Source organism: Mchenga conophoros, linkage group LG5 (assembly GCF_057382185.1).
Source record: "Mchenga conophoros isolate Kocher_MC1m ecotype Shallow Benthic linkage group LG5, M_conophoros_male_GT1.1, whole genome shotgun sequence".
Taxonomy (NCBI): domain Eukaryota; kingdom Metazoa; phylum Chordata; class Actinopteri; order Cichliformes; family Cichlidae; genus Mchenga; species Mchenga conophoros.
In genome coordinates, this window is record NC_140530.1 from 10,673,149 (window position 1) to 10,699,433 (window position 26,285).

Genomic DNA, 26,285 nt, shown 5'->3' on the forward strand with positions numbered 1-26,285 from the left:
ATTATTAGCTTATTGAGTCAGATGATAAAGTGAGCAGTTTCAGTTGTTAAAGATCAGAAATCAAAGCTTTTCTTTTTCAGTAATAAAACGTATTAATCTCGATAATTAACTTTCAATTTAGGAGCTTATTTTTTCAGTCCATATAGAACCACCATATAATATTTTGGCCATGGCCTGTACTAATATGAATATATATATAATTGTGAAGAAATTCAAGCTTCAGCAACACCGACTACAATACAGAACCTCTTTAATGTTTGACCCATGCTGCAGTAGAAAAACAAAGCAAACAAAAAACCATACATCCATATCTCCTGATGAGGCGCCGACTAGACAGTCCAATAGAAAACTTTTACGCCACCATAAGCCAGATAGATCCACCTGTGGGGGTGGTTAAGTGTTATCCCACCCAGCGTCAAGCAATTTAAAACAGTTTAAAATGAAACTGAAAAATAACCCGAAAGCTTACAAGAAAAAAAAATTCCTTCGAATTGTTTTGGGTTGTTTTTTTTTGTTTTGTTTTTTTTTACATCTGCAAGGAAAATAAAAAGCAATGAAAAAATAACGATATGAGGTGATGAAGGGTAAAAACTTCAAGTACCTGAATGGTTTTAAAACCATAAGGAGGAAAAACAGGCTTAGTGTATCAGCAAGCCTCTTCAAGGCCACTTCAAATTGTAACCTGCATAAACAATATAACATTATCCAACCTTTATGCAACCAAAGAAGGTGTGGGGTTTATCACCTGTAAGACTGAGAATGAATTTATATGATACAATATCCATGTAACGTGATATATATTAATGAAACCGACAGTTTCCTTAAAAAACACATAACTGAAGACAGAAATTTAGCTGACCGAAAAAAACAACCAGTAATGTTGCCTGGCATTTCAGTAAAAACATCACATTTCATCCTTTTTTATTACAGACAGAGGTGCTTGAATCTAACCACAGATGGGTTGATGTCAGTTGTTTCAGGAAAAGGAAGGATTGTGGCTTTTCTAGTTTAAAAGTTTATTTCCAGGGGGGCGTGAACAATTTTGTAGTTATGTTTAAGTAGTGTTTCATAAATTTTGTCCACATGGTATAGTGGTTTAGACATTCACCTAACATTTAACATCAATCTTCAATACCAGAAGGAGACACATACCCGTATCCCTCTGAGGTTGTGTCAGGAAGGAGAGCAGCATAAAAATCACTGTTAAGATTCAGAGTCTCCTTCTGTGCTTGGGCATCCCTGACCACAACGTTTTGGATTTTCCTTTGGAACCACACAAACCCATCGTTAGGTTTATAGTTCAAATATGCAAAGCTGATGAATACTGAAGTAAGCAAACATTTCCATAAAGAATCAGGCCTTTTGACTAACTGCACTGTTGAACTAAATCACTGGATCTGCATACACTCCATACACAGTATAATTTATCAGTATTATTCAGCATAAGATGAATAAGCTTTTCATTGTCATCAATCAATCTTCATTATGGCTGAAAGTTTCTTCACCCTCATGAGACTCATACTCTGCATTGTTACACGACTCATCTTCAGACAGGTTTTCCTCTTCTTGTGCTTCACTGTCAGAAATCACAGTGTCCTCCTGCGACTCCAGAGAGTCAGCGGCCTCTTCCTTTGCTGCCTTGGGCTGCTTTGACCACAATTTTTGGATTTTCTTTGGGCACCACACAAACTCATCTTTAGGCTCATAGTGCAAATATGCATACTTGATGAGACGTCTGCGCTTTTTCTTATCAAGTACAGCAAACATAAAGTAGCTGAGGACGCTGTCCCTGATGTTTGGAAGTTGTCCGTTGACCAGAGTCTCCTCCAGGAAGAAGTGGACCAGAGGGGCTTGGTAGTGACGGTAACCCAGGTTTCCCAGACACTTCAGGATGCGAGTGATGCGCAGGCTGTTGTGTGTGTGACTGTCAGACAGTGATCAGTCCCAAAATTAGATCATTTACAGCTTTTTGTCACTTTTACTGCACACAGATTTTTTTTAAATTCAGAGGTAGTTTTACCTGTTAAGGTTGTCAAATCTTTCTTCCCAGTGCTTTGCTCTCCTGACTTCTCCAGTTTTTTCATCACACAACACGATACCATAAAAGTCCAACATGAGCTCGTACGACTTCAGCAGGTTTTGCTTTGCAATGCTGTGATTAAGAAAATCCTGAAGGAAACATCGAACCTCTATCAGTGTATAAGACATGTTTTCTTTTTAAATCATAACTTGGTAACTTTCACAGGTTTACCGTAATTTCTTCCTTTGTCAGTGTACTGGCCTCATAGTTCACTCCTGGTTCTTGCAGTGGGAACAACCTTTGAGAGAAAATGTCGTTACAAACTGGAACTGAACTTTTTACATCATATTTGTGACTATAGAGTAACTTACCACTGATTATAGGTTTGCACGTGCTCAAGGCTTTCATAGTCTCCATACCATTGTTCATGGAACTCAGTTATGCTGACACCTGGTAACAAATACAAGTCACAGCAAATAAATCTGTTTGCAAATGAAGCTGCACAGATTACGATTTATCCAGTGATCACTGAGGTGGTTCAAACTGATATTTCTGTACTATAAAATATCTTTTTCTGACTCCATGTCCTTGTGTGAAATGGTATTCTTCTTCAGGTCTCTGAAGTTATTCCAATGTCATGAAGATATTTTGAATACTTGAAAAAGATGAGATGAATAACAAAACAGATCTACTAAACTCTTCTTCTTGAATGAAAACACATGTATGTTATGTTCAGTTTAAGGACATTTGGGTGCTGGTAAAAGGCCTACCGTCTGGCACCGATCGTTTCTTTCCAAGGTAGAAATTCAGATTAGACTTGTCGTCCTACACAAGAGAAAAGAATTTGATTCAAACCATTTATTTTGTTCTTCTTTGAAATAAATCTAAAAACAAACGTTTACATACATTTGTGTTCTTCTTCCTGTGCTGTGTCTTGATTTGGCTCTGCAGGGACACATAAAAGAACAACATGTGCTTGGCTCGTGCTTAAACATGAGAGTGTGTGTTTACAGTGTGTGTGTGTGTGTGAGACTTACAGGGTAGTCATGTCTGTAGTTCTGCATGTCTCTCGCAGCACGTTCAAATCTGCTGAAGTTGTACTGGAACACAGAAGACAAATGGAGTTCAGGGGTAACACTGCACAGCTAAAGGAGACATTCAGTAACCCAAAGATCATCCTTGGAGATCCTCCATCTTTATTTACAATAAATGGGTTTCTGTCTTTGTGCATATGTCATTCTGTGGCTCTTTGTATTCATTTGTTGATCTCATATTGATTATTTCAGAGATATATTTCACAACACAAAATGTAGTCACCACTCTAAAAATGTTTCTGGTTATCTACTTCTTTGTTCACCATTGTTATTTATGTCCATTTTATCTTTCCCACTGATTTTAATCTCTTTTGGGAAATTTTAAATGTCTTTCTTTGGCTTTTTGTTGTTTTTTTGAGCCATCTTTGTGATTTTTTTCTTGCAGGAAAAATCAAGAAATGTGAACAGAGCTATCACCTCAATAAAGTTCTCTGGAGGGGCCATCTAACACCTTGGGCCTGTGGGCCTGTGACAGGTGGCTCCTTTTATGCCTGCAGTAAATGATTTGTGAGCAGACGTGGAAAATCAAAGTACTTGTGACAGGCACTGGCTTACTTACATAGTTTGTTGACTGTCTGATCCTGCTGGGTGGGCTCTCCTCATTCGGGTCGGTCTCCCAGGTTGAATCATAGTCGCAGTAGAATCCATCCGTAGTGTGAACTCGATACTCTGTGCTGTCAAACTCTTCCTCTTCTTCTTCCGGCCCTGTCAGCTTCTTCCCTTCGTCAACTGCATTTTCCGTGCGCATTTCAGACTCATTTGGGTGTACCATAGAAACCTAAAAGGAATAAAGTAAAGAGCAAACCACGGCATTGTGCCATGTTTGTATCTCCAAGTTGCCTGTTATACAGTTGATCAATTCTTGTTTTTACATTCACTGAATACGAACGTAAAACGTTTGGTGAGAAACCTGCATGATCACCTTACTGTAAATGTTCATTTCTTTACTCACATTTTCATCAACGGTCTCAACTCGATCATTTTGAAAGTTATCTTGGTTAGACCTTGTCCACTTGGTCTCGGGCTCCTCACCATTATCTGAGGACCTCTTTAGTTCGGGACTAATAACCCTCTCTGCATCGTCAGGTGAATTCTTGAGTGCACGTGTGTTGTCATCGCTTGTTTCAGACTCATTTCTGTCTTTCTTTGAAAAAGTTAAAGGTCCAAACACCATCTGTGTGCGGCGCACTATCCAATCCCGAAGCGAGCGAAACCCACTGTATCCAACCGTGGTGCCAGCTCCATGCTCTCTGCTGTCAAACTCTTCTTCTTCTGGCCCTGGCAGCTTCCTCCCGGACTCCCGGCCTTCGTCAGCCTCATGTTGACCCTCACTGACATCCCCCTCTGCGTCTTCAGATAAACTTCTGAATGAATCTTCATTTTCTGTGCTTGTTTTAGACTCATTTCTGTCTACTTTCCTGTCCAAAGTTGAGTACGGTGAAGCAGAGCTCTTGTTTCTAAACCACGCCATTATGTTTATATCTCATAGTCTGTTTCACTTTCACTTTTCCCGTCCAAAGACAACTTTGCAGACAGAATACAGATATCATGTTCCCTTATAATTATATAAAAGGAGCACAGAAAAGAACATGCTAACTTTCTTTCTTCTTCTTCTTCTTATGCTTATATAGGCAGGATATACATGATTAATATTATAGCGTAACTATTATGTATTTGTCTGCAGATCAAAGGGAGACTAGTGTTTAGCACCGCCCACTGATGCAGGTCAGGGGCGTTTCCAGGATTTGTAAAATAAGGTGACACAGGGGTGAACAGAGCAGGGTGGCCACTGGCAGTGTTGGGGAGTAACGGAATACATGTACCGCCCTTACGTATTTAAAATACAAAATATGAGTGACTGTATTCTGTTACAGTTACCGTTTAAAAAGGTGGTATTCAGAATACAGTTACTTTGTTGAAATGAATGGATTACACGGGGGTCTTTTCCTGTTTCATATGTTAGGCTGTCCCCTCTCTCTTGTTGGTAATTCCACGCCGGTGGAAACCCAAACAAAGCACGCATTAAGAGCCTCTAATGCCTGTATCTCAATCTAGCGGCCCATGTCACCCCTACTTGTGGCCACATAATGACGTGAAGAAATATTTTTAAAAAATGATTCTTCAAAAAATGTTTTAATATGAAAGCAATAGTCAAAGTGTTACAAGCATTGCCCTAAAGAATGTAGCCTCACGGGCAGTGTAGCCCAGTTGTAAGTAAGCTATTAAGACTCGACTGTACACTGTGTTCGTGTTTTCAATAATTTCCATTGGAGAAGCCTTTCAACGCCTCTCTCTGTCTCTCGCTAGCAAAGTTGACCCGGACAACAAAGTAAAGCTAGTTTTCGGCTACGACCCGACATGAAACCCGACATATTAGCCAGAGGTCCCTTTATGGTTTTACGCCTTTACAGTTCGGAGCCACAGACCTGTTTTATATACACGCGGTATAGTTTTATATACGAGATTGCTGCAAAAAGTGCAGCCTTACCTAATGTCCACCTACTGTTACTCACTTTATATTAAGATTTAAAAATCTAGTTGGTATTGGTATGGCGAGTAACCTGCAGTAACAGTAATAAATCACACAACAATAGTACATTCATGTAGTTGTAAAAAACCATGATAATATATTAAGTAATCCAAAGTATTCAGAATACGTTACTCTCACTGAGTAATGTAATGGAATATGTTACAGAATACATTTTGGGGCATGTATTCTGTAATCTGTAGTGGAATACATTTTAAAAGTAACCTTCCCAACACTGAATACAGGATATCAGAATATGTAATCTAAGTAACTATATGTGTTATCTTGTGTTATCTTTGTCTAATATTTAAATTTGTTTGATGATCCGAAACATTTAAGTGTGACAAAATAGCAAAAAAAAAACCCAAACACTTTTCCCACACCAGTGTATATGGCTGGGTAACTTGATATATAGGAATGCAATTTATCTGCAAAATAATAAAAGCAAGAAATCAGAGCTTTAAAATCATTCACATCATCATCATCATCATCATCGTTTATTTGTATAGCACTTTAAAAACACACCAGGCAGACCAAAGTGCTGAACAACACAGGTCAAAACAACTAGCAAAATTAAAAATACAATAAAATTATTAAAAATACAATAAAATTAATAAGAAAGGTGTCAGTTTCCTGCAAAGTTACAAGCCAGGGAATAAAAATAGGTCTTCAACCTGGACTTAAAGACCTGCACTGATAACGCTTGTCTAATATGGAGGGGAAGGTTATTCCAAAGCATCGGACCTGCAATTGAGAACGCTCGCTCTCCTCTGCCTTTCAGCATGGAGTACAAAGTCTAATCTTTGCATTATAAACACAGTGGAGTAAAAGCAGAAAGTGGCATAGAAATACCTAAATAAGGTAAAAGTACATTAAAGCTTTACTTCAGCAATATTCTCAGTTACATTCCTGCTGTTCCCATCCATGCTGTCGATTTAGGTGATTTTTCTTTTTTAAAAAAGAAAGAAATCTAAATGCTCTCCCTTTGTCTCTGTGGAGCCTGCAAAAGATGGTGCTCACAGTCTGGTGGGAACACAAGCTATTTTTGTTTCAGCTCAACTGTTTGAACCCATTTGATGAAATTTGCCTCAGTTTTAAAAACCCTTTTCTTTCAAATATTAACGGAGCAAGTATTCAACTTTAAAGTTGTGTGTAATTTCTTTGCCTTCACATTGTTGTTTAGCTGTGATGATTGCTGGTGTAAGGAGTCAGGTGACAGAATTAGAAAGTGAACAGTTGAGGCTGTTAACCTTTGATGGGCAGCAATATTTGGGAGTCTGTCAGAGATTTTTATGTCCTTTTGTAAAGTGACCAACTGTAGTAATACATGAATTGGCTTTGTAACTGACTGTAACATTCTTTATCTTGCCACCCTCTAATTTTATTTTGGCCACAACCTTTACTAACCTGCGATTTGAATATGCAACTCTGAAAGGAAATTAAGACAGATATAAAACAACAAGATGTGAACTTTCTGAATGAGAATGTTTTAATTCTAGACACAAGAATGCAAAAACATTTAGTAATTGATCCCACATAGTCACACAATAACATTAACCCTTGAATTTTGTGTAAAACATGCATCCATTTCAGAACGCTTCATTATTTATGTTCAGAAAAAGAATTAATTGCGAATAAAAATCCAAACTTTAAGTTGTAAATATTGAAGTAAACAAAGATTTCTATAAAGAATCAAGCCCTTTGACTCAGTGTGTAAAGCACAATAACCTGCTAGTAATCTAAGATCTACAGTGTTGAACTAAATCACTCCATACTTCAGTGCAATTTATCAGTATTATTCATAAGCTTTCCATTGTCATCAATCAATCTTCATTATGGCTGAAAGTTTCTTCACCCTCATGAGACTCATACTCTGCATTGTTACACGACTCATCTGCAGACAGGTTTTCCTCTTCTTGTGCTTCACTGTCAGAAATCACAGTGTCCTCCTGCGACTCCAGAGAGTCAGCGGCCTCTTCCTTTGCTGCCTTGGGCTGCTTTGACCACAATTTTTGGATTTTCTTTGGGCACCACACAAACTCATCTTTAGGCTCATAGTGCAAATATGCATACTTGATGAGACGTCTGCGCTTTTTCTTATCAAGTACAGCAAACATAAAGTAGCTGAGGACGCTGTCCCTGATGTTTGGAAGTTGTCCGTTGACCAGAGTCTCCTCCAGGAAGAAGTGGACCAGAGGGGCTTGGTAGTGACGGTAACCCAGGTTTCCCAGACACTTCAGGATGCGAGTGATGCGCAGGCTGTTGTGTGTGTGACTGTCAGACAGTGATCAGTCCCAAAATTAGATCATGTATAGCTTTTTGTCACTTTTACTGCACACAGATTTTTTTTAAATTCAGAGGTAGTTTTACCTGTTAAGGTTGTCAAATCTTTCTTCCCAGTGCTTTGCTCTCCTGACTTCTCCAGTTTTTTCATCACACAACACGATACCATAAAAGTCCAACATGAGCTTGTACGACTTCACCAGGTTTTGCTTTGCAGTGCTGTGATTAAGAAAATCCTGAAGGAAACATCGAACCTCTATCAGTGTATAAGACATGTTTTCTTTTTAAATCATAACTTGGTAACTTTCACAGGTTTACCGTAATTTCTTCCTTTGTCAGTGTACTGGCCTCATAGTTCACTCCTGGTTCTTGCAGTGGGAACAACCTTTGAGAGAAAATGTCGTTACAAACTGGAACTGAACTTTTTACATCATATTTGTGACTATAGAGTAACTTACCACTGAATATATGTGTGCACGTACTCAAGGCTTTCATAGTCTCCATACCATTGTTCATGGAACTCAGTTATGCTGACACCTGGTAACAAATACAAGTCACAGCAAATAAATCTGTTTGCAAATGAAGCTGCACAGATTACGATTTATCCAGTGATCACTGAGGTGGTTCAAACTGATGTCAGTATCAAAAAATATCTTTTTTTTTGACATCTCATGATTATAGCATTCTTGTGTAATATCAGTAACGTTTAAGGCCACTTAAGGTTCTGATGACATGGAAATATTGAGAGGATTAGTTGAATAAAATAATGAATTTTATAAGCTCTCATTCTTGAACAAATAAATTACAGAAAAACATTTATTTCACTTCCACTTTATGGACATACTTGACTCTATACTTTGTTCTACTAAAAAGGCCTACCATCTGGCACCGATCGTTTCTTTCCAAGGTAGAAATTCAGATTAGACTTGTCGTCCTACACAAGAGAAAAGAATTTGATTCAAACCATTTATTTTGTTCTTCTTTGAAATAAATCTAAAAACAAACGTTTACATACATTTGTGTTCTTCTTCCTGTGCTGTGTCTTGATTTGGCTCTGCAGGGACACATAAAAGAACAACATGTGCTTGGCTCGTGCTTAAACATGAGAGTGTGTGTTTACAGTGTGTGTGTGTGAGACTTACAGGGTAGTCATGTCTGTAGTTCTGCATGTCTCTCGCAGCACGTTCAAATCTGCTGAAGTTGTACTGGAACACAGAAGACAAATGAAGTTCAGGGGTAACACTGCACAGCTAAAGGAGACATTCAGTAACCCAAAGATCATCCTTGGAGATCCTCCATCTTTATTTACAATAAATGGGTTTCTGTCTTTGTGCATATGTCATTCTGTGGCTCTTTGTTTTCATTTGTTGATCTCATATTGATTATTTCAGAGATATATTTCACAACACAAAATGTAGTCACCACTCTAAAAATGTTTCTGGTTATCTACTTCTTTGTTCACCATTGTTATTTATGTCCATTTTATTTTTCCCACTGATTTTAATCTCTTTTGGGAAATTTTAAATGTCTTTCTTTGGCTTTTTGTTGTTTTTCTTTGTGATCTTTGTGATTTTTTCTTGCAGGAAAAATCAAGAAATGTGAACAGAGCTATCACCTGAATAAAGTTCTCTGGAGGGGCCATCTAACACCTTGGGCCTGTGGGCCTGTGACAGGTGGCTCCTTTTATGCCTGCAGTAAATGATTTGTGAGCAGACGTGGAAAATCAAAGCACTTGTGACAGGCACTGGCTTACTTACATAGTTGGAGTTTGTTGACCGTCTGATCCTGCTGGGTGGGCTCTCCTCATTCGGGTCGGTCTCCCAGGTTGAATCATAGTCGCAGTAGAATTCATCCGTAGTGTGAACTCGATACTCTGTGCTGTCAAACTCTTCCTCTTCTTCTTCCGGCCCTGTCAGCTTCTTCCCTTCGTCAACTGCATTTTTCGTGCGCATTTCAGACTCATTTGGGTGTACCATAGAAACCTAAAAGGAATAAAGTAAAGAGCAAACCACGGCATTGTGCCATGTTTGTATCTCCAAGTTGCCTGTTATACAGTCGATCAATTCTGGTTTTTACATTCACTGAATACGAACGTAAAACGTTTGGTGAGAAACCTGCATGATCACCTTACTGTAAATGTTTATTTCTTTACTCACATTTTTATCAACGGTCTCAACTCGATCATTTTGAAAGTTATCTTGGTTAGACTTTGCTCGCTTGCTCACGGGCACCCCATCTTCGTCTGAGGTCCTCTTCTGTCCGGCACTAATAGCCTTCTCTTCATCGTCAAGTGAATTCCTGAGTAGACGTGTGTTGTCGTCGCTTGTTTCAGGCTCATTTCCGTCTTTCTTTGAATAAGTTAAAAATCTAAACAGTGGAACCAGTGGAAAAAGCAAGAACAGTAAAGGATTCCTGTGGCGCACTATCCAGTGCCAAAGCGAGCGAATCCCATTGTATCCAAACCAATGCATTATTACTTTACAGCAGCGACACAGCACCGACATAACCCTCATGCGTGAAGATAATCGGTCAGTCTGTTTCGCTTTCCCTTACGCACTTCACAGAAAACCGAAACTAAACTTTGCGGCGACAAACAACATGTTACCGACCGCCGGTGTTGTGCCAACACCGGCATCATGTTACCGACTATTTACACGCTGCTGCAAATCAAAAGTAGACTAGACTTTAGTTTGGGAAAACTTGGTTGACGTGTAAAAGTTAATTTTTTTTTAAAAGTAAACCATGTCAGAAATCCAAATACCTTCACTTGGGCTAGTGTTATTTCACTGTTATGATATTGTAATGTGACTTGGCTGTATATCTAATTAATAAACCAATTTTTTAAATATATTTCTATATTTATTAATCTTATTAATGATCACGGTTTAAGTGTATGGGACACATCCCTTAAATTAAACCTAAACATTGCACCAGTGAAGGGGCTCAACACCTTAGATTTCCAGGACTTGGTTTAAAACCCTATTTTTAGCTTAAAAAGCTACAAAGTTTACCTGTAATTGCATAAACAGTCAGGAATCCCCTTTGCACAGATAACCCATAATTTAGTCACACCTTCACCCCAATAGTGAGGTACACTCAGTAAATATTATTCCCTCCCAGGGCAGCCAAAGCTCAAGTAAAACCTGCCTTTTTTATATATGAAATCACAGAAGTTTTCCAACTTCCCTTTGCGCTTGAGTCACATTAAATTCATCATTTCAATATGATTAATAGTAAATATTACAATTTGCAGGTGTTTAAAAATGAGATTTTTTCTGCATTTGATAAATTAGAATAAATTCAAGTTAAATTAGAAGAGTACTTTCTCTAGTCAGAGTCATCTTCACTGCAGGTGTTTTGATTAGGAGCCCTTTCTGACGTACATGACTTACAGACCATGTCCATGCCCTTTTGGCTAAAAGGCTCAAAGGACTGTTGAGATTAGCTGCAAAGTTCAAGCCTGTTTCCCTCTGTGACACTGTAGCCTTGTCACTAAAGACATGTTTGTCTGCAAATATGTGTGAAGCCTCTACTTATTTTTTTAAAAAAGAGTTAGAATTTTTATATTTATGATAAAAATGCTCCGGATTTTTATACTATATTATCATCGTATCCACTGCCCGTATTCCCACTGTGGCTGTTATCAATGCAAAGATAGCATCATGTTTGCAGTATATTTCCATGGCTCATTTTCTACGAGAATGGCACTTGGACAGATGAGTGTCTGGACCTGAGTCGGTGGACATCCTGCTCTTAATGTCTTCCCATGAGAGATAACAGGTTGTATGAATTGTCCTGCTGAACAGAGAGATATGGGATGAGTACATCAGATAATGCAGTGCCATTATTTCATGAATGGAGTTTTCAAACCAGCACAGACGCCCTTATTATAAACTCAGTTGCTTTTTGGGTTTATGGCACGCTACAATGAGCTATATATTTATGACTATATAACACTGCTTTGGTAATATTTGTTTCCTATGACGTGAAGTTTGCAAAAGGAATTGATCTGTACTTGTTTAAGCACTGTGTGCATTCACTTAGTGCTCCATGATGAGGCTGTTATCTCTCATACTCATTTCAACAGGACTGTTCTTTCTGCCATTAGAGGAAATAAAGACTTGTCAGAATGCTACATCGCTAACCTCTGCATGGCAGTCGATTCATTCGTGCTTACCAGAGCAGCTAAGGTCCTGTATTGGCTGTAGAAGATGAAAACACAGCATAGTGATAGTCATATGTTCTGCGGGGAATGGAGGCAGTAACTGTGGATTTTAATGACAGATCTTAGGCTCTTTATGGCTCACTTCAGTGCAAGAATAGTTTCCACAAATTGGATTGCCCTCCTAAAATAGATGGGAACTTTGTGAAAGTGAAATAAGTTGCAGCATGGAGCTAAGGCAGTTGGCCTGTTTTCTGATCGCGCTGCCGTGAACCCGATTAGCACGTGCGAAAATCCAACAGATGCCACAGGAAATCTCAGTGAAGGCCCCTCAGACGAGGGCCCTGCACAGTTGCACTGATACGTACACACAAACCACCTCTACAGACGGCCTCACTCGGCAAGCGCGCAGAATGTAGTTAATGACCACAGCTAGGGTGGTAGTTGGCTCAGCAGCTATGTACGCTTGATAAAGGTCAACGCTGCCACCAGCTAATGCCTCACTGCTGAGAGTAATACTATAGTTGCGGGTAGTGTGATTACTCCAGACAGGAGTATTTCATAGGGCAAAATAACACATGGACGAGAGTCCAGAAAGGGTAGCTGGTGATGCTGGGTTTCTTTAAAAGGCTGCCACGTATGTGAGGTACAGAATACACAACTTTACATTTAATTAGTGTGGATGCTGATTAAGCTTCCGTATTTGTTTGTAGCAAATACTACTTGAACGTACAGGTGGTACGTGTATAAATGGTCTGGCATGTATAAATCCTGGCAATCCTCCTGGCACTTAACAGCGTACACTATGTTACTCTGTTTGTGTCTGGTGACACGATCCTTGGGGTGGACCAATTTTTGGCTCAGTGTGTTTTGGGGTTTAAAAGCCATAGAGACACGGTGTTTAGAAAAACTTCGTCTCAACTGTTCCCATACTCCTGACACATACGGGATCACTACAGGTTTTCCCAGCTTTGACAAAAGTCCAGCTGGGACTTTTTTCAGGTGCCAAAAGAAAGCTCCAGCTGATCCAGGAGAGAAGGACAACCGCTGCCTAAGCGGAAAACCTGTTTGTTTTGAGGCATCTCTCAAAACAAACAGATACAAACTTTTAATATTCATTCAGAAGTTTCCTGACTTTAAATTTTCTTTTGTCATTACTCAGCTTTTTCAAATGCACATTTTAAACATGCTCAGCTACTTTTCAACCTCTTCTTCTGTGTGAACTTCAGCTTTCAACATTTCTGCACTTTTTTTCAGATGAAAAATTCTGTATTTTTCAGCTCATTTAACATTTTTAGCTTAACTTTAGCAATCATTTCAATTCTGCTCAAAACATTCAGCGATCAGCATTCACACTGCAGTTTCTTCAAAAAATGCATTTTCTACTTGTTACTTGCTATTAATCTCTCGTTCTCTTCCACAGTGCATCCTTCATCCTGTCTCTGCCCTCTCCCGCAACCAGTCGTTGCAGATGATTTCCACTCCCTGAGCTTGGGTCTACCAGATGTTTCCTTCCTGTCAAAATGGACTTTTTCCTTCCAACTGTTGCCAAGTGCTTGCTCATAGGGAGTCATGTGATTGTTGGGGTTTACTCTGTATTATTGTAGGGTCTTTACCTTAAAATATAAAGGACCTCAAGGTGTCTATTGTTTAATTTTAGGTCTTCTTTGATACAGTGTGATAACCATTTTCACAAATCAGTCAAATGCAGTTTAAGTAAAATGGAGGTTAAAGCAGGATGTGCTTTAAGACATCACTGACATGGAGCTTCTGCAGGAATATTCAGAACCATCCCTCCTGATGACCACCGGTTTAAGGAAAAAAAGACGAAAGATAGCCAATATGCTCAAATTCGCTAGAGAAAAGGTGTTAGCAACTACAGTCATATTTTATATACAGTGATGCACATGTATTACATTAGTAGAACATTTAATGATTTTTATTGTGCTTTTCCCATAGAAAAGGTTTAATATAGTCCTGCTCTAATTTAGACATATTGTATCATGCGTGAGTTTCTAACTTCCAGTCTGTCTTATAACTGAATTTAAAGTAAGAAATGAAATGTATACTCTAGCACAAAACGTGAAACAAACTAAACACCCTATGCTGAAATCTTGCAACATCAAAGCGAATATAACTGTAACTGTTTCAAGAAACCGAACTGAGCACATTAGCACTTGTTAAAAGTCCTCATAGTCCTCTTAAAGTTCAGTAAACGAGGTTATGTGAGCATGCTTCACCTGACCACACGCTAATACTATAGGCTACACTTTCAAGCCATTTAGACCTATGCTGTACTCCTAACAGGCCCATGGCCTCTTTACACCGTGAAGACCAGCGAAACCCATGTGCATCTGTGCCTCTGAGCAGCAGCAGCAGGAGCAGCAGCACCCTCCCCGCCTCCTCCGGGCACTCTGGATTTGAGGATGAGGACGCAGAACATCAGGACCCTCTCTCTCATCCTCTCAATTATTTTCTACCTGCTTGTAGGAGCCGCAGTTTTTGACGCACTAGAGTCAGAAAGTGAGAGTTCAAGAAAAAAAGGCGCTGGAGCAGAAGCTGAGCGAGCTGAAGAAAAAGTACGAGGATGATTTCAACCAGATCTAGTGAGTGGTCCATCAGACAGAGCCGCATCGCGCTGGGAGGCAGTGGAAGTTCGTCGGCTCTTTTTACTTTGGCATCACCGTTATCACTACAATTGGCAAGTATATAATGTTGTGGCCTGACTTCACGGTATTGTGTGATTTTTGCAGTAATTTTTTTGACAGTTTTTCTTTTTTTGGACCCTGAACAGCAACTCATTGAAGATAGACACATAAACTAGGCCTACCTAAATGATTTTTTGATTGTGAATTATTACTCCTTGTAATGCTGGGATGTAGCTAAAGTTTTGTTTTGTTTTAAATTAGCCCATTTACAGAAAGCAAAGCTGTCCAGAAACACCTGCTGTTGTTGTTCTAGGTCCAAATTCTTGGAATAAGATAGATGTAGTTTGGCCTTTTCAGCAAAATATCAGTAAAGTGATTATGTAGGCAGCTGCATATGTAGTAAAGAAGTGTGCAAAGTTTTTGAAAGTTTTTATTTTTTATTTTTTAATGGTAAAAAACCCCCCAACCCTTTCTTAAAATACCTAAACCACCTCTATGTGACAAAGAAAGTACAGATCAGAAGCCTTAATCTCTTATAGCCACCTTGGGGCCTATCCCAGTTGGCAGTAGGCAAGAGGTGAGTACACCCTGGATAGGTGAGCAGTCAAAGGTTGGCCTGAACAGACCTAAAGCAATGAAACAATAACACTTTTCAGTTACAATTTCTCACGTGCTGTCTTATTGGTCTGATATAAGCTCCAGCCTTCCTGTCCAACCTCAGACTGCGGAACAAAGGACTGAGTGAAACCACCTTTGTAAGAGTGCACGCCCTGTAATGTTAAGAAGCTAAAGTGTCACTATGTTTTCTTACAGCTTGGTAGCTTCATATCTTATGTAGAAACAGTTGCCTTTTGTTAATCACCTATGTCCTTACCATTTCCCAAAAAGCTGAACTAATTGCAGAAATATAAACAGGTTAAAAAGCTGATCAGGCTTAAAGTGAGAAAACCTGCTGTTAATGTCCAGTAAACACTTTTTATGTTAAGTTGTGGTGTGCAGGATTGAAAAATATTGGTATCGAAAAATATTGGTATCAAGCCAATACCATGTAAATACAGGGCCAGTATTGGTGATACCAATACTGATACAGATACTTTTAACGATAAAGATGGCTTATGTCGGAGAGGGCAGTGAGATGAATGAGATTAATCATCAGTTTGCAAAGTCTGAACACATTTTCCAGCTTTTTGTGGGTTTTTTTTTTTGGAGACCTGGAATGTAAATGTGCTTATCACTAAAGGACTTTCAGTCAGCTTCTGTTGTTTCAATGTGCCAGAGGCTATAAATAAAATTATGTGACAGTCAACATAAAAAAAGTTCCGATATTTTTCATAGCCCGTGTTTGACTTGTATTTTTTCATTTCTATTATACTTATTTATTTAACACAATTCCATGGACATACTGAACATAGAGGATAGAAACAAAGTATCGATACTGAGGCGCTAGTACTGATCTGATACCAATACCAGCATTGGTATCGATATTTAGATCAATCCGCTGCCTCTAGTGTTAAGTATTCCCAAATAAACAGTGTTCACTTATCACTGTGTGTTCAGCCTGCTCTGTCACCAACCTTCTCTTTAGTTGCACCTCCCAAGTTTCTCAGTTTGCTATTAAGTGCTGTGGAGGTGGCGGACACTGGTATTAACAGAGCTTTTACACATGTACACCGCTAGCAGCTGCTTCTGGAAATGAGGTTAACGAGGACAGCATGATTGGACCAAACCAGTTAAGCTGCAGTTATAGAGAGATAGCCAAATGTTTCCTGGCACAGCATCAGCAAGCAGTTTTAGTGAGACTTATCTGTGGTTTAACCATGTTTGCTCACATTAGTTTAAAGACTTGACTTTAACCTGCACTGAGTTATGTGTGAGTATCCCTGCCTTGCAGTGTTTACAGCAGCAATATACTAGTTTGATGTCTATGGAGCTTGATGACTATGAAACAGTAGTACTCAACCTTTGACCTGTATTATTCTTTGACTTTGCAGGTTATGGCCATGCTGTTCCGTGCACCAATGCTGGAAAGGACTTCTGTATGTTTTATGCGCTCTTGGACATCCCTCTGACGCTGGTCATGTTCCAGTGCCTGGGCGAGAGGATCAACACTTTTGTGAGATACCTCCTGAGCAGAGTCAAGCAGGGCCTGGGCTTACAGAAGACAGAGGTGTCAATGGGAAACATGGTCCTGGTGGGTTTACTGTCTTGGGTAAGCACTTTGTTTGTAGGAGCTGCAGCCTTTTCCTATTTTGAGGGCTGGAGCTTTTTTAATGCCTCTTACTACTGCTTTGTCACACTTATTACCATTGGGTTTGGAGATTTTGTAGCCTTGCAGACAAAAGATGCCCTCTAGAAGCAACCTACCTACGTGGCATTTAGCTTCATGTACATTCTAGTTGGGCTGACGGTCATCGGAGCATTTCTTAACCTGGTGGTGTTGAGGTTTCTCACTGTAAGCTCAGGTGAGCTTGATGGGAGCTCCACAGCAGGGGAAGAAGAGAAGGAGTACAGGGAGATCGTGGACACTGGAGAAGGAACTGCTGAGGACCTATGTAAGGATGATGAAGATGAACTTTGCAGGCTTACCTTTCCCATGGAGGGTTGCAACAGCTTTGTCAGCCTCCTCTCTTCTCCTGCAGAGGAGCACAGACCTATTATACCCAAGAATGCAAACCTGCCTGAACCCAGCAGACTCCAGGCTTTGTTCCTTTGCATGTGCTGTTGCATGGACGTTTACAACAGCGCCTCTCAGTCCCACTGTGACCAGACAAGCGGCCATAGCAACCCTGTCTTTTACAGTACCATCTCCTACAGAGGGGACCAGGCCCTTTGCAGCTTCTACACCATGTCATCACAAGCCTCCCCCAGCAGCGTGGCACTCTGTCTGGGCAAGAACAATTCTCACAGCAGGTGGAAATCACTCTGACTGAGATCTTTGAAGACTTGAAGTTGAAATAGCCTTTGTTTTGTTTTGGATCTTTGTACGCACAGAGCCCATAAAACCATCTGATTTTCTGTTTGGTGGAATAAACTGCCTCATGCTTTCTTTGTTATGAAGCTTGTCTGATAAAATGTAACATATTAAAACTAAATATGCAGTTTATATTGTATTTACACTGAACATTACCAATGATCTAACATTTGAGGTATATCAATAAAGTATAGTTTATGCAACTTTATGGTTTTCCTTCACTATATCACCTGCAAAAAACAAACCAGCAAATTAAAAAACAAAAGAAACAAACAAAAATAAAGCACCCACACAACTTGAGTATGAATACGTTGTCTTCTCGCTGCAGCACTGTCTCATGTGACCTTTTTTCTGACCGTTATTTCCAGTCAGTAAACTTTGCAGTTTCCTGTCAGTAGTGTTCACTTCATTGCTCTGGCTAGTTCCCCAGGTAAAAATGTTCATCTTTATTGCTCAGTTTTGGGGGACCTGGAGACGGACACATGGTAAAAGATGACTGAATGACGGCAGTAGCCAGGTAAAAACCAATCATATCATCTCTGTCAAAGAACAGAAAATGAGCCGTGGCACAGAAGTGGCCTCCAAGTACAAGCTATTGTCTCAGATGTGTGGTTGAATGACACATTGCAGATTAGATTTTTAATACAAACCACCGATACTTACATACTATGTTATGTAATGTCTTCAGTGGATCTGAATGAGCTTTCCACCCTGAGAAAAACCCACTGATGTCAGGCTGTGACGGAGGTGGACAAAGGTGGGCATGTATCTTAAAGAAGGGGTTAAGCAACACGGTGCTATTAGTTGGATTATAGGTAGGGGTAGAATACACAGGTACATTTAATGAAATACTGTACAAATAAAGAATATATGTATATGTACAGGGAGTGCAGAATTATTAGGCAAGTTGTATTTTTGAGGAATAATTTTATTATTGAACAACAACCATGTTCTCAATGAACCCAAAAAACTCATTAATATCAAAGCTGAATGTTTTTGGAAGTAGTTTTTAGTTTGTTTTTAGTTTCAGCTATTTTAGGGGGATATCTGTGTGTGCAGGTGACTATTACTGTGCATAATTATTAGGCAACTTAACAAAAAACAAATATATACCCATTTCAATTATTTATTTTTACCAGTGAAACCAATATAACATCTCCACATTCACAAATATACATTTCTGACATTCAAAAACAAAACAAAAACAAATCAGCGACCAGTATAGCCACCTTTCTTTGCAAGGACACTCAAAAGCCTGCCATCCATGGATTCTGTCAGTGTTTTGATCTGTTCACCATCAACATTGCATGCAGCAGCAACCACAGCCTCCCAGACACTGTTCAGAGAGGTGTACTGTTTTCCCTCCTTGTAAATCTCACATTTGATGATGGACCACAGGTTCTCAATGGGGTTCAGATCAGGTGAACAAGGAGGCCATGTCATTAGTTTTTCTTCTTTTATACCCTTTCTTGCCAGCCACGCTGTGGAGTACTCGGACGCGTGTGATGGAGCATTGTCCTGCATGAAAATCATGTTTTTCTTGAAGGATGCAGACTTCTTCCTGTACCACTGCTTGAAGAAGGTGTCTTCCAGAAACTGGCAGTAGGACTGGGAGTTGAGCTTGACTCCATCCTCAACCCGAAAAGGCCCCACAAGCTCATCTTTGATGATACCAGCCCAAACCAGTACTCCACCTCCACCTTGCTGGCGTCTGAGTCGGACTGGAGCTCTCTGCCCTTTACCAATCCAGCCACGGGCCCATCCATCTGGCCCATCAAGACTCACTCTCATTTCATCAGTCCATAAAACCTTAGAAAAACCAGTCTTGAGATATTTCTTGGCCCAGTCTTGACGTTTCAGCTTGTGTGTCTTGTTCAGTGGTGGTCGTCTTTCAGCCTTTCTTACCTTGGCCATGTCTCTGAGTATTGCACACCTTGTGCTTTTGGGCACTCCAGTGATGTTGCAGCTCTGAAATATGGCCAAACTGGTGGCAAGTGGCATCTTGGCAGCTGCACGCTTGACTTTTCTCAGTTCATGGGCAGTTATTTTGCGCCTTGGTTTTTCCACACGCTTCTTGCGACCCTGTTGACTATTTTGAATGAAACGCTTGATTGTTCGATGATCACGCTTCAGAAGCTTTGCAATTTTGAGACTGCTGCATCCCTCTGCAAGATATCTCACTATTTTTGACTTTTCTGAGCCTGTCAAGTCCTTCTTTTGACCCGTTTTGCCAAAGGAAAGGATGTTGCCTAATAATTATGCACACCTGATATAGGGTGTCGATGTCATTAGACCACACCCCTTCTCATTACAGAGATGCACATCACCTAATATGCTTAATTGGTAGTAGGCTTTCGAGCCTATACAGCTTGGAGTAAGACAACATGCATGAAGAGGATGATGTGGACAAAATACTCATTTGCCTAATAATTCTGCACTCCCTCTATATGTATATATATATGTATATATATATATGTATATATATACATATATATATATACATAAAGGAACAGAGCCTTGTTACTGGAAAATCAGAGGTGTCGGAGATTAATTTCAGTAGTTTATGTAACAAATAGAAGAACTGTTAACCAACATAAAGTCCATAGAATTAGATAAATTAGTTTATTATAATAATATTTCTGTTACCACGGTATTGCCACTAAACTTACAAATCATTGCAACTAACTTTGGCCACTTGGAGAGGCAATCTACGCTAAAGAGCACCTCCAACTACTCACTAAGTGTGTCTCATTGCAACAAAATCAAAAATAAAACAAAAACTTATTAATAACTCTAAAGAGTTTTTATTAAAATAAAAAAACAACAACACATGGTTAATACATTAGATTAGACAATCAAGCTGAAATACAATGAAAAGACATAAATAAAACAGCAGCAGGAGAAATTTATAAAGAGAGAAAAATGTTTATCATCCAGTGTTCATACTACTGTAGTCCAGTCTAGAGACTTCATGCTGTGATCCAACTCACCACTGCCAGGGCAGCCAGACGCATTCACCAAAGGAAAAAACCAATTCAGACTACATCCGAAAGACAGCCAGTAAATGTGTTCGAACAGTTAGTAGAAACATGTTAAATCCATTTTCCACATACCCGTAACCACAATCTGCAAAACAGAAGCTCTGATTGGAGAGCTGGGCGTTTCCTGAACACGACAGTGAGCTCACTGTACTAAAATGGCCTCAGCAGTCACATGATCTCAATCCAGCAGAGCATATTTGGATATGAAAAATCTCTGAGGAGTGTTTCCAACGCCTTGTTGAACCCATGGTAAGGTGTACCTAACTGAGTGGCTGGTGAACATGTGGGATCCATACCAATGATGGCAAACATCTGTCTTGTTAAATAAGCCTGAAAAAAGACACTGAGGCCCACATGCTGCCTTGTAGCTGATTTTTGAATCAGTACGGTGTCATTTTAAATCACTAATCTGTAACTGCCCTGTGCTCTGACCTCCATGTGGATCCCTCAAGTCTGGCACTGCATAATTTCAGGAAATTGAAATAGACTAGCATTTATATCACACCTTTGTAGGCTTACTGACCACTGATATTGCTTCAGACTACAAGGCACATTTTAAGCATGTAATTTAGAACAAATAAATCAGTCTAAAGTGCCCGTGTTTGGCCTGTGGCACCCACTAAGGCACAGGGAAACCTTGTCAACTCCTTACAGACTTTTAGGCTGCCTGACAAGAGCCCATTCACAAGGGCCCACCAGCAGTAACTTGCATTTAATCCACACACGGCATATTTCTTTTCCTTGTTGCCATTACCTACACTAGAGAGCAGCATTGGTCTACGTATAACAAAGGCTGAGTCCTCACAGCTCTCCAACACTGATAGTTCTGTTTGCTCAGATGGTTACATATAAACATTTTATTTTATAAATTGTGAGTCCAACAACGACACTGCTTGCTGTTAAAACCATCTTGTCTGTGTTACACCTTCCAGCGAGTAAAACAGCTCAGAAACAAAACACTACTTCTGCGTGCTATCACCATTTTATAGGGAATTAAAGCATGACAGCAGAGATTTGTTTTCATCTGCCAGCATGAACTATGACACAGATTGCTGTTGTGGGAATAGACGCTCGGGCTCTTGATAAGTGAGCACAGGCTTTTTGGTCAAGCGGGCAGACATGTATCAGCAGCCAGCAGTATCACCTCAGATTTAGAAAGATATTTGTGAACCAGCAGAAAGGAGAAGCCTGAACAACGGGCTTTGTGGCAGAAAGCTCACCATGTCGTGAGGGATGAAAACTGGTATCTAATTTGCATAATTAGTCCATTAATGTCGCAAATGGTGTTTCACTTTATTCCTGTTACGATGCATCTATGGCTGGCCCAACAATTAGAACCTGAAAGTGCTCAAAAGTGTCCACGCAGACAAGAGAAAAAAGAAAAAAAAGAGGCAAATGACGGCGCGCAATGACTCAGACACACAGAATAAGAAGCTTCTTTCAAAAACAGCAGTATGACGATTTCCGGCTTTTATGTTACCTCGTGCGTGACTGCATAACAACACAATAGAGTTGTGGGTAGAGTTAGATTTTTTTCCTAGTCTCCTTTTGTGGTTCAGTTGAGCTGTTTGTATATGGCACTGCTAAGAAATATGATGTTGCTCCTTATGTATGCATAATGGGTTTTACAAATAGTGAGCTGAAGGTGGTGGTAGTGATCCTTTTAAAAGACCCTTTTTTTTGTGAGTCCAGTTTCAATGTACATTCAAGCATGCTTGCCCATATGCTGTTTACATTTATAATGGAGTTCTGTAGGAAGTCCAGTCATTTGGGTTTTATGCTTTGTGTAATGACAGCGATTCTCCTATGAGCTCTGCCTATATCTGAAGTGTTTGCACAGTAATACTAAAGTTTACTAAAAAAAAACGTCTGTCACAAAAGGGTATTAACTTCCTATTAACATCACCATCGACTGACTACAGTTTTGAATTCCACCATCAAAGCTGTACTCGGTCGTACTGTTTTGGCTCGGGCCTGATCGAGTGGGTGAATTATTCATTAGATTGTTCGATATTTAAGTCATTTCTGTATCATGCTGTAAGGTCTTTCATGTGTAGTTGCATGGTAGGAGATACAAGATTAAATCAGAAACGAGCCGTCGGTTCAAGCAGAGTGCAAGCCGACCTTTTCGAAAGGGTAAATATGGCTTTAATATGGCAGAAATATTGGCTGTAGGTTCATAATAGAAGCAATATGCAAATAAAGTATTTATGAATATACAAATAGACCGAACCAATAGTGGCTGCTGCGCCCCACATTCACAGTCTTTCAGGAGGAGCTGGGAGATTATGAGTTATTTTCTCGGATGTGCATCTGAATGGAAAATGTATTCTCTCTGCATTCTCACAGTGAGCACAATGAAAGATTAAGGAAGTAAAGACAAGTGTCATATTTATTCAGATTAATTAAATAAGTAGAAACTGGGATTCAGTTGGAGAGCGCTGAGAAAACAGACATAATAGAAGTTCATTGGTAGGGTAATTGCTCATTAGTTTTAATTTCCAGCCAATTTACTGCTTGTGTCGAACGGGGTGAAAAGGCTGTTTTTACTCAGTGGTTGTCTCCTCCAATCAGATGCTATGTTTGACACACTGTGTCTCTTTGACATTTTGTGTCAAAGGGATCACACTGCTTGATTAATTGCAGTTTAATTTAGGCCTTAAAGGAGAGTTTGAGTCACCCCTTAATTATCAGGGATGAATATCTGCAATAATGGGATCTAAATTCATGAATTCATAGGAAGGAAGTTGAATTGAAGAGCATCAGTCTGTGTTTGCCGTGCGAAGGCTAAACGGCCATTATAAGTAGCCACATTGTTGCATTGTGAGTGTTTCACTTGTGAGGCAACAAGCTGTCAAGCTCTTCTTCCTGCTTTGACGTAAAGTGGGCCCCGTCCTTGTGTGCCACTGCAAGAGAAACCATAACATTGTCACAGATACAGTGGGGCAAAAAAGTATTTAGTCAGCTACCGATTGTGCAAGTTCCCTCACCTAAAATGATGACAGAGGTCAGTAATTTGCACCAGAGGTACACTTCAACTGTGAGAGACAGAATGTGAAAAAAAAAAAAAAATCCATGAATCCACATGGTAGGATTTGTAAAGAATTTATTCGTAAATCAGGGTGGAAAATAAGTATTTGGTCAATAACAAAAATACAACTCAATACTTTGTAACATAACCTTTGTTGGCAATAACAGAGGTCAAACGTTTACTATAGGTCTTTACCAGGTTTGCACACACAGTAGCTGGTATTTTGGCCCATTCCTCCATGCAGATCTTCTCAAGAGCAGTGATGTTTTGGGGCTGTCGCCGAGCAACACGGACTTTCAACTCCCGCCACAGATTTTCTATGGGGTTGAGGTCTGGAGACTGGCTAGGCCACTCCAGGACTTTCAAATGCTTCTTACGGAGCCACTCCTTTGTTGCCCGGGCGGTGTGTTTTGGATCATTGTCATGTTGGAAGACCCAGCCTCGTTTCATCTTCAAAGTTCTCACTGATGGAAGGAGGTTTTGGCTCAAAATCTCACGATACATGGCCCCATTCATTCTGTCCTTAACACGGATCAGTCGTCCTGTCCCCTTGGCAGAAAAACAGCCCCATAGCATGATGTTTCCACCCCCATGCTTCACAGTAGGTATGGTGTTCTTGGGATGCAACTCAGTATTCTTCTTCCTCCAAACACGACGAGTTGAGTTTATACCAAAAAGTTCTACTTTGGTTTCATCTGACCACATGACATTCTCCCAATCCTCTGCTATATCATCCATGTGCTCTCTGGCAAACTTCAGACGGGCCTGGACATGCACTGGCTTCAGCAGCGGAACACGTCTGGCACTGCGGGATTTGATTCCCTGCCGTTGTAGTGTGTTACTGATGGTGACCTTTGTTACTTTGGTCCCAGCTCTCTGCAGGTCATTCACCAGGTCCCCCCGTGTGGTTCTGGGATCTTTGCTCACCGTTCTCATGATCATTTTGACCCCACGGGATGAGATCTTGCATGGAGCCCCAGATCGAGGGAGATTATCAGTGGTCTTGTATGTCTTCCATTTTCTGATGATTGCTCCCACAGTTGATTTTTTCACACCAAGCTGCTTGCCTATTGTAGATTCACTCTTCCCAGTCTGGTGCAGGTCTACAATACTTTTCCTGGTGTCCTTCGAAAGCTCTTTGGTCTTGGCCATGGCGGCGTTTGGAGTCTGACTGTTTGAGGCCGTGGACAGGTGTCTTTTATACAGATGATGAGTTCAAACAGGTGCCATTCATACAGGTAACGAGTGGGGGACAGAAAAGCTTCTTACAGAAGACGTTACAGGTCTGTGAGAGCCAGAGATTTTCCTTGTTTGAGGTGACCAAATACTTATTTTCCACCCTGATTTACGAATAAATTCTTTACAAATCCTACCATGTGAATTCATGGATTTTTTTTTCACATTCTGTCTCTCACAGTTGAAGTGTACCTCTGGTGCAAATTACTGACCTCTGTCATCATTTTAAGTGGGGGAACTTGCACAATCGGTGGCTGACTAAATACTTTTTTGCCCCACTGTACGTGTGTCAAACCTTGGTGAGTCAAAAGCAGTGACCACTCTCGCTAACCTCTTATGATAATCCAGTCATTGTGGTATATGAGCAGGCCTGAAACATGACAGCTCAGAAAAGAGATTCGAAGGTTACTTTCAAGTGGTAAAGAGTTAAGGTTCCAAGACTTTGATTATCCAACTTTAAGTCCTGTGCCATGACCATCATCGGCCTTCATCAGCAAATACCTAGCATTTAGCTCAAAGCACCATCAGGGCTTTAGAGCACATCTGTAGACTCTGAGGTTTGTTTCTAACATAACTTGTGTAATGGTTATTGTATAAGAGGCCTGACAACAGAAAATGAGACTTGCTCATTCTGTGTTGGCAGTAAAAGAAAATTCCAGTGATTCACTCTTTTGTTTGAAGAACAGGATGTAAAATTATCAAGGTTGGCCGTTATCCATTTCCTGCTCACTCGTACCATTTAACAAGACAACATCTTCTCTGAGCACGAGGCTTCCTGCCTAAACAGTGGCTTGGAGAGAGATGGGAGATAGAGAAAGTAATAGATGGTAAAGAGGAGCTCTTATTCTTCTTGGACAATACGTCTGCAGCCATGAAACAAGGCTCTGGCCACTGGCAGATTAATGCCTACATATAAGCATCTTCACTATGTTTGAGTGCTCTTCTGCTGGAGGACGGCTTATAGAAGTGAATACGTCAGACGTGAATTCAAAAGCATCTCATAAAGGGAGTGAGAGATTCTCAGCAGTTTATAACAACATAGCTGCTCTGGTACAAGGACGTTTGTCTGTTCTACGAAAATCTATGGATGGTGGTCTCTCTGTATTGTGCGGGTCACACTTATCTCCTGTCCAGCAGGGCTGTGTTATTCTCATTACGTGCAGCTCTACATAAAACTTGCACAAATGTGCTCCCTCCTGTAACTAAGACTGATTCAGAAGTTGCAGTCGGAGCAGAATTTGAATGAACGAGATAAGGCAACAGAGGAAAATG

The 26,285-nt window shown here is 40.1% G+C and overlaps 2 protein-coding genes and 1 pseudogene across 2 annotated transcripts; 1 reads left to right on the top strand and 2 right to left on the bottom strand.

Moving 5' to 3' along the window:
- Positions 1 to 239: 239 nt before the first annotated feature.
- On the bottom strand, positions 240 to 4,729 carry LOC146573808 (uncharacterized). Its single transcript, XM_085273223.1, has 9 exons — positions 4,067 to 4,729; positions 3,674 to 3,892; positions 3,058 to 3,120; positions 2,927 to 2,965; positions 2,791 to 2,845; positions 2,392 to 2,470; positions 2,252 to 2,318; positions 2,021 to 2,169; positions 240 to 1,924 (listed from the first exon to the last, which is right to left on the bottom strand). The coding sequence occupies exons 1-9, from the start codon at positions 4,583 to 4,585 to the stop codon at positions 1,474 to 1,476; spliced, it is 1,641 nt and encodes a 546-aa protein (XP_085129349.1). The 5' UTR covers positions 4,586 to 4,729; the 3' UTR covers positions 240 to 1,473.
- Positions 4,730 to 7,107: 2,378 nt separating this feature from the next.
- Positions 7,108 to 10,467, bottom strand: LOC146573809 (uncharacterized). The gene is made up of 9 exons (XM_085273224.1): positions 10,081 to 10,467; positions 9,682 to 9,906; positions 9,067 to 9,129; positions 8,940 to 8,978; positions 8,804 to 8,858; positions 8,383 to 8,461; positions 8,243 to 8,309; positions 8,012 to 8,160; positions 7,108 to 7,915 (listed from the first exon to the last, which is right to left on the bottom strand). The coding sequence occupies exons 1-9, from the start codon at positions 10,435 to 10,437 to the stop codon at positions 7,465 to 7,467; spliced, it is 1,485 nt and encodes a 494-aa protein (XP_085129350.1). The 5' UTR covers positions 10,438 to 10,467; the 3' UTR covers positions 7,108 to 7,464.
- Positions 10,468 to 14,512: 4,045 nt separating this feature from the next.
- On the top strand, positions 14,513 to 17,660 carry LOC146573810 (potassium channel subfamily K member 3-like; annotated as a pseudogene).
- The last annotated feature ends 8,625 nt before the right edge of the window (positions 17,661 to 26,285 follow it).

Excerpts from the sequence above, each read along its gene's own strand:
- LOC146573808 (XM_085273223.1), bottom strand. The coding sequence starts at position 4,585 with ATGGCGTGGTTTAGAAACAAGAGCTCTGCTTCACCGTACTCAACTTTG. Across the intron at positions 2,966-3,057 it reads ACTACAGACATGACTACCCT|AGCCAAATCAAGACACAGCA; the intron begins GTAAGTCTCACA and ends GTGTCCCTGCAG. Across the intron at positions 2,471-2,790 it reads GAAACGATCGGTGCCAGACG|GTGTCAGCATAACTGAGTTC; the intron begins GTAGGCCTTTTA and ends ATTTGTTACCAG.
- LOC146573809 (XM_085273224.1), bottom strand. The coding sequence starts at position 10,437 with ATGAGGGTTATGTCGGTGCTGTGTCGCTGCTGTAAAGTAATAATGCAT. Across the intron at positions 9,130-9,681 it reads GGTCAACAAACTCCAACTAT|TACAACTTCAGCAGATTTGA; the intron begins GTAAGTAAGCCA and ends TCTGTGTTCCAG. Across the intron at positions 8,310-8,382 it reads GTGCACACATATATTCAGTG|GTTGTTCCCACTGCAAGAAC; the intron begins GTAAGTTACTCT and ends TTTCTCTCAAAG.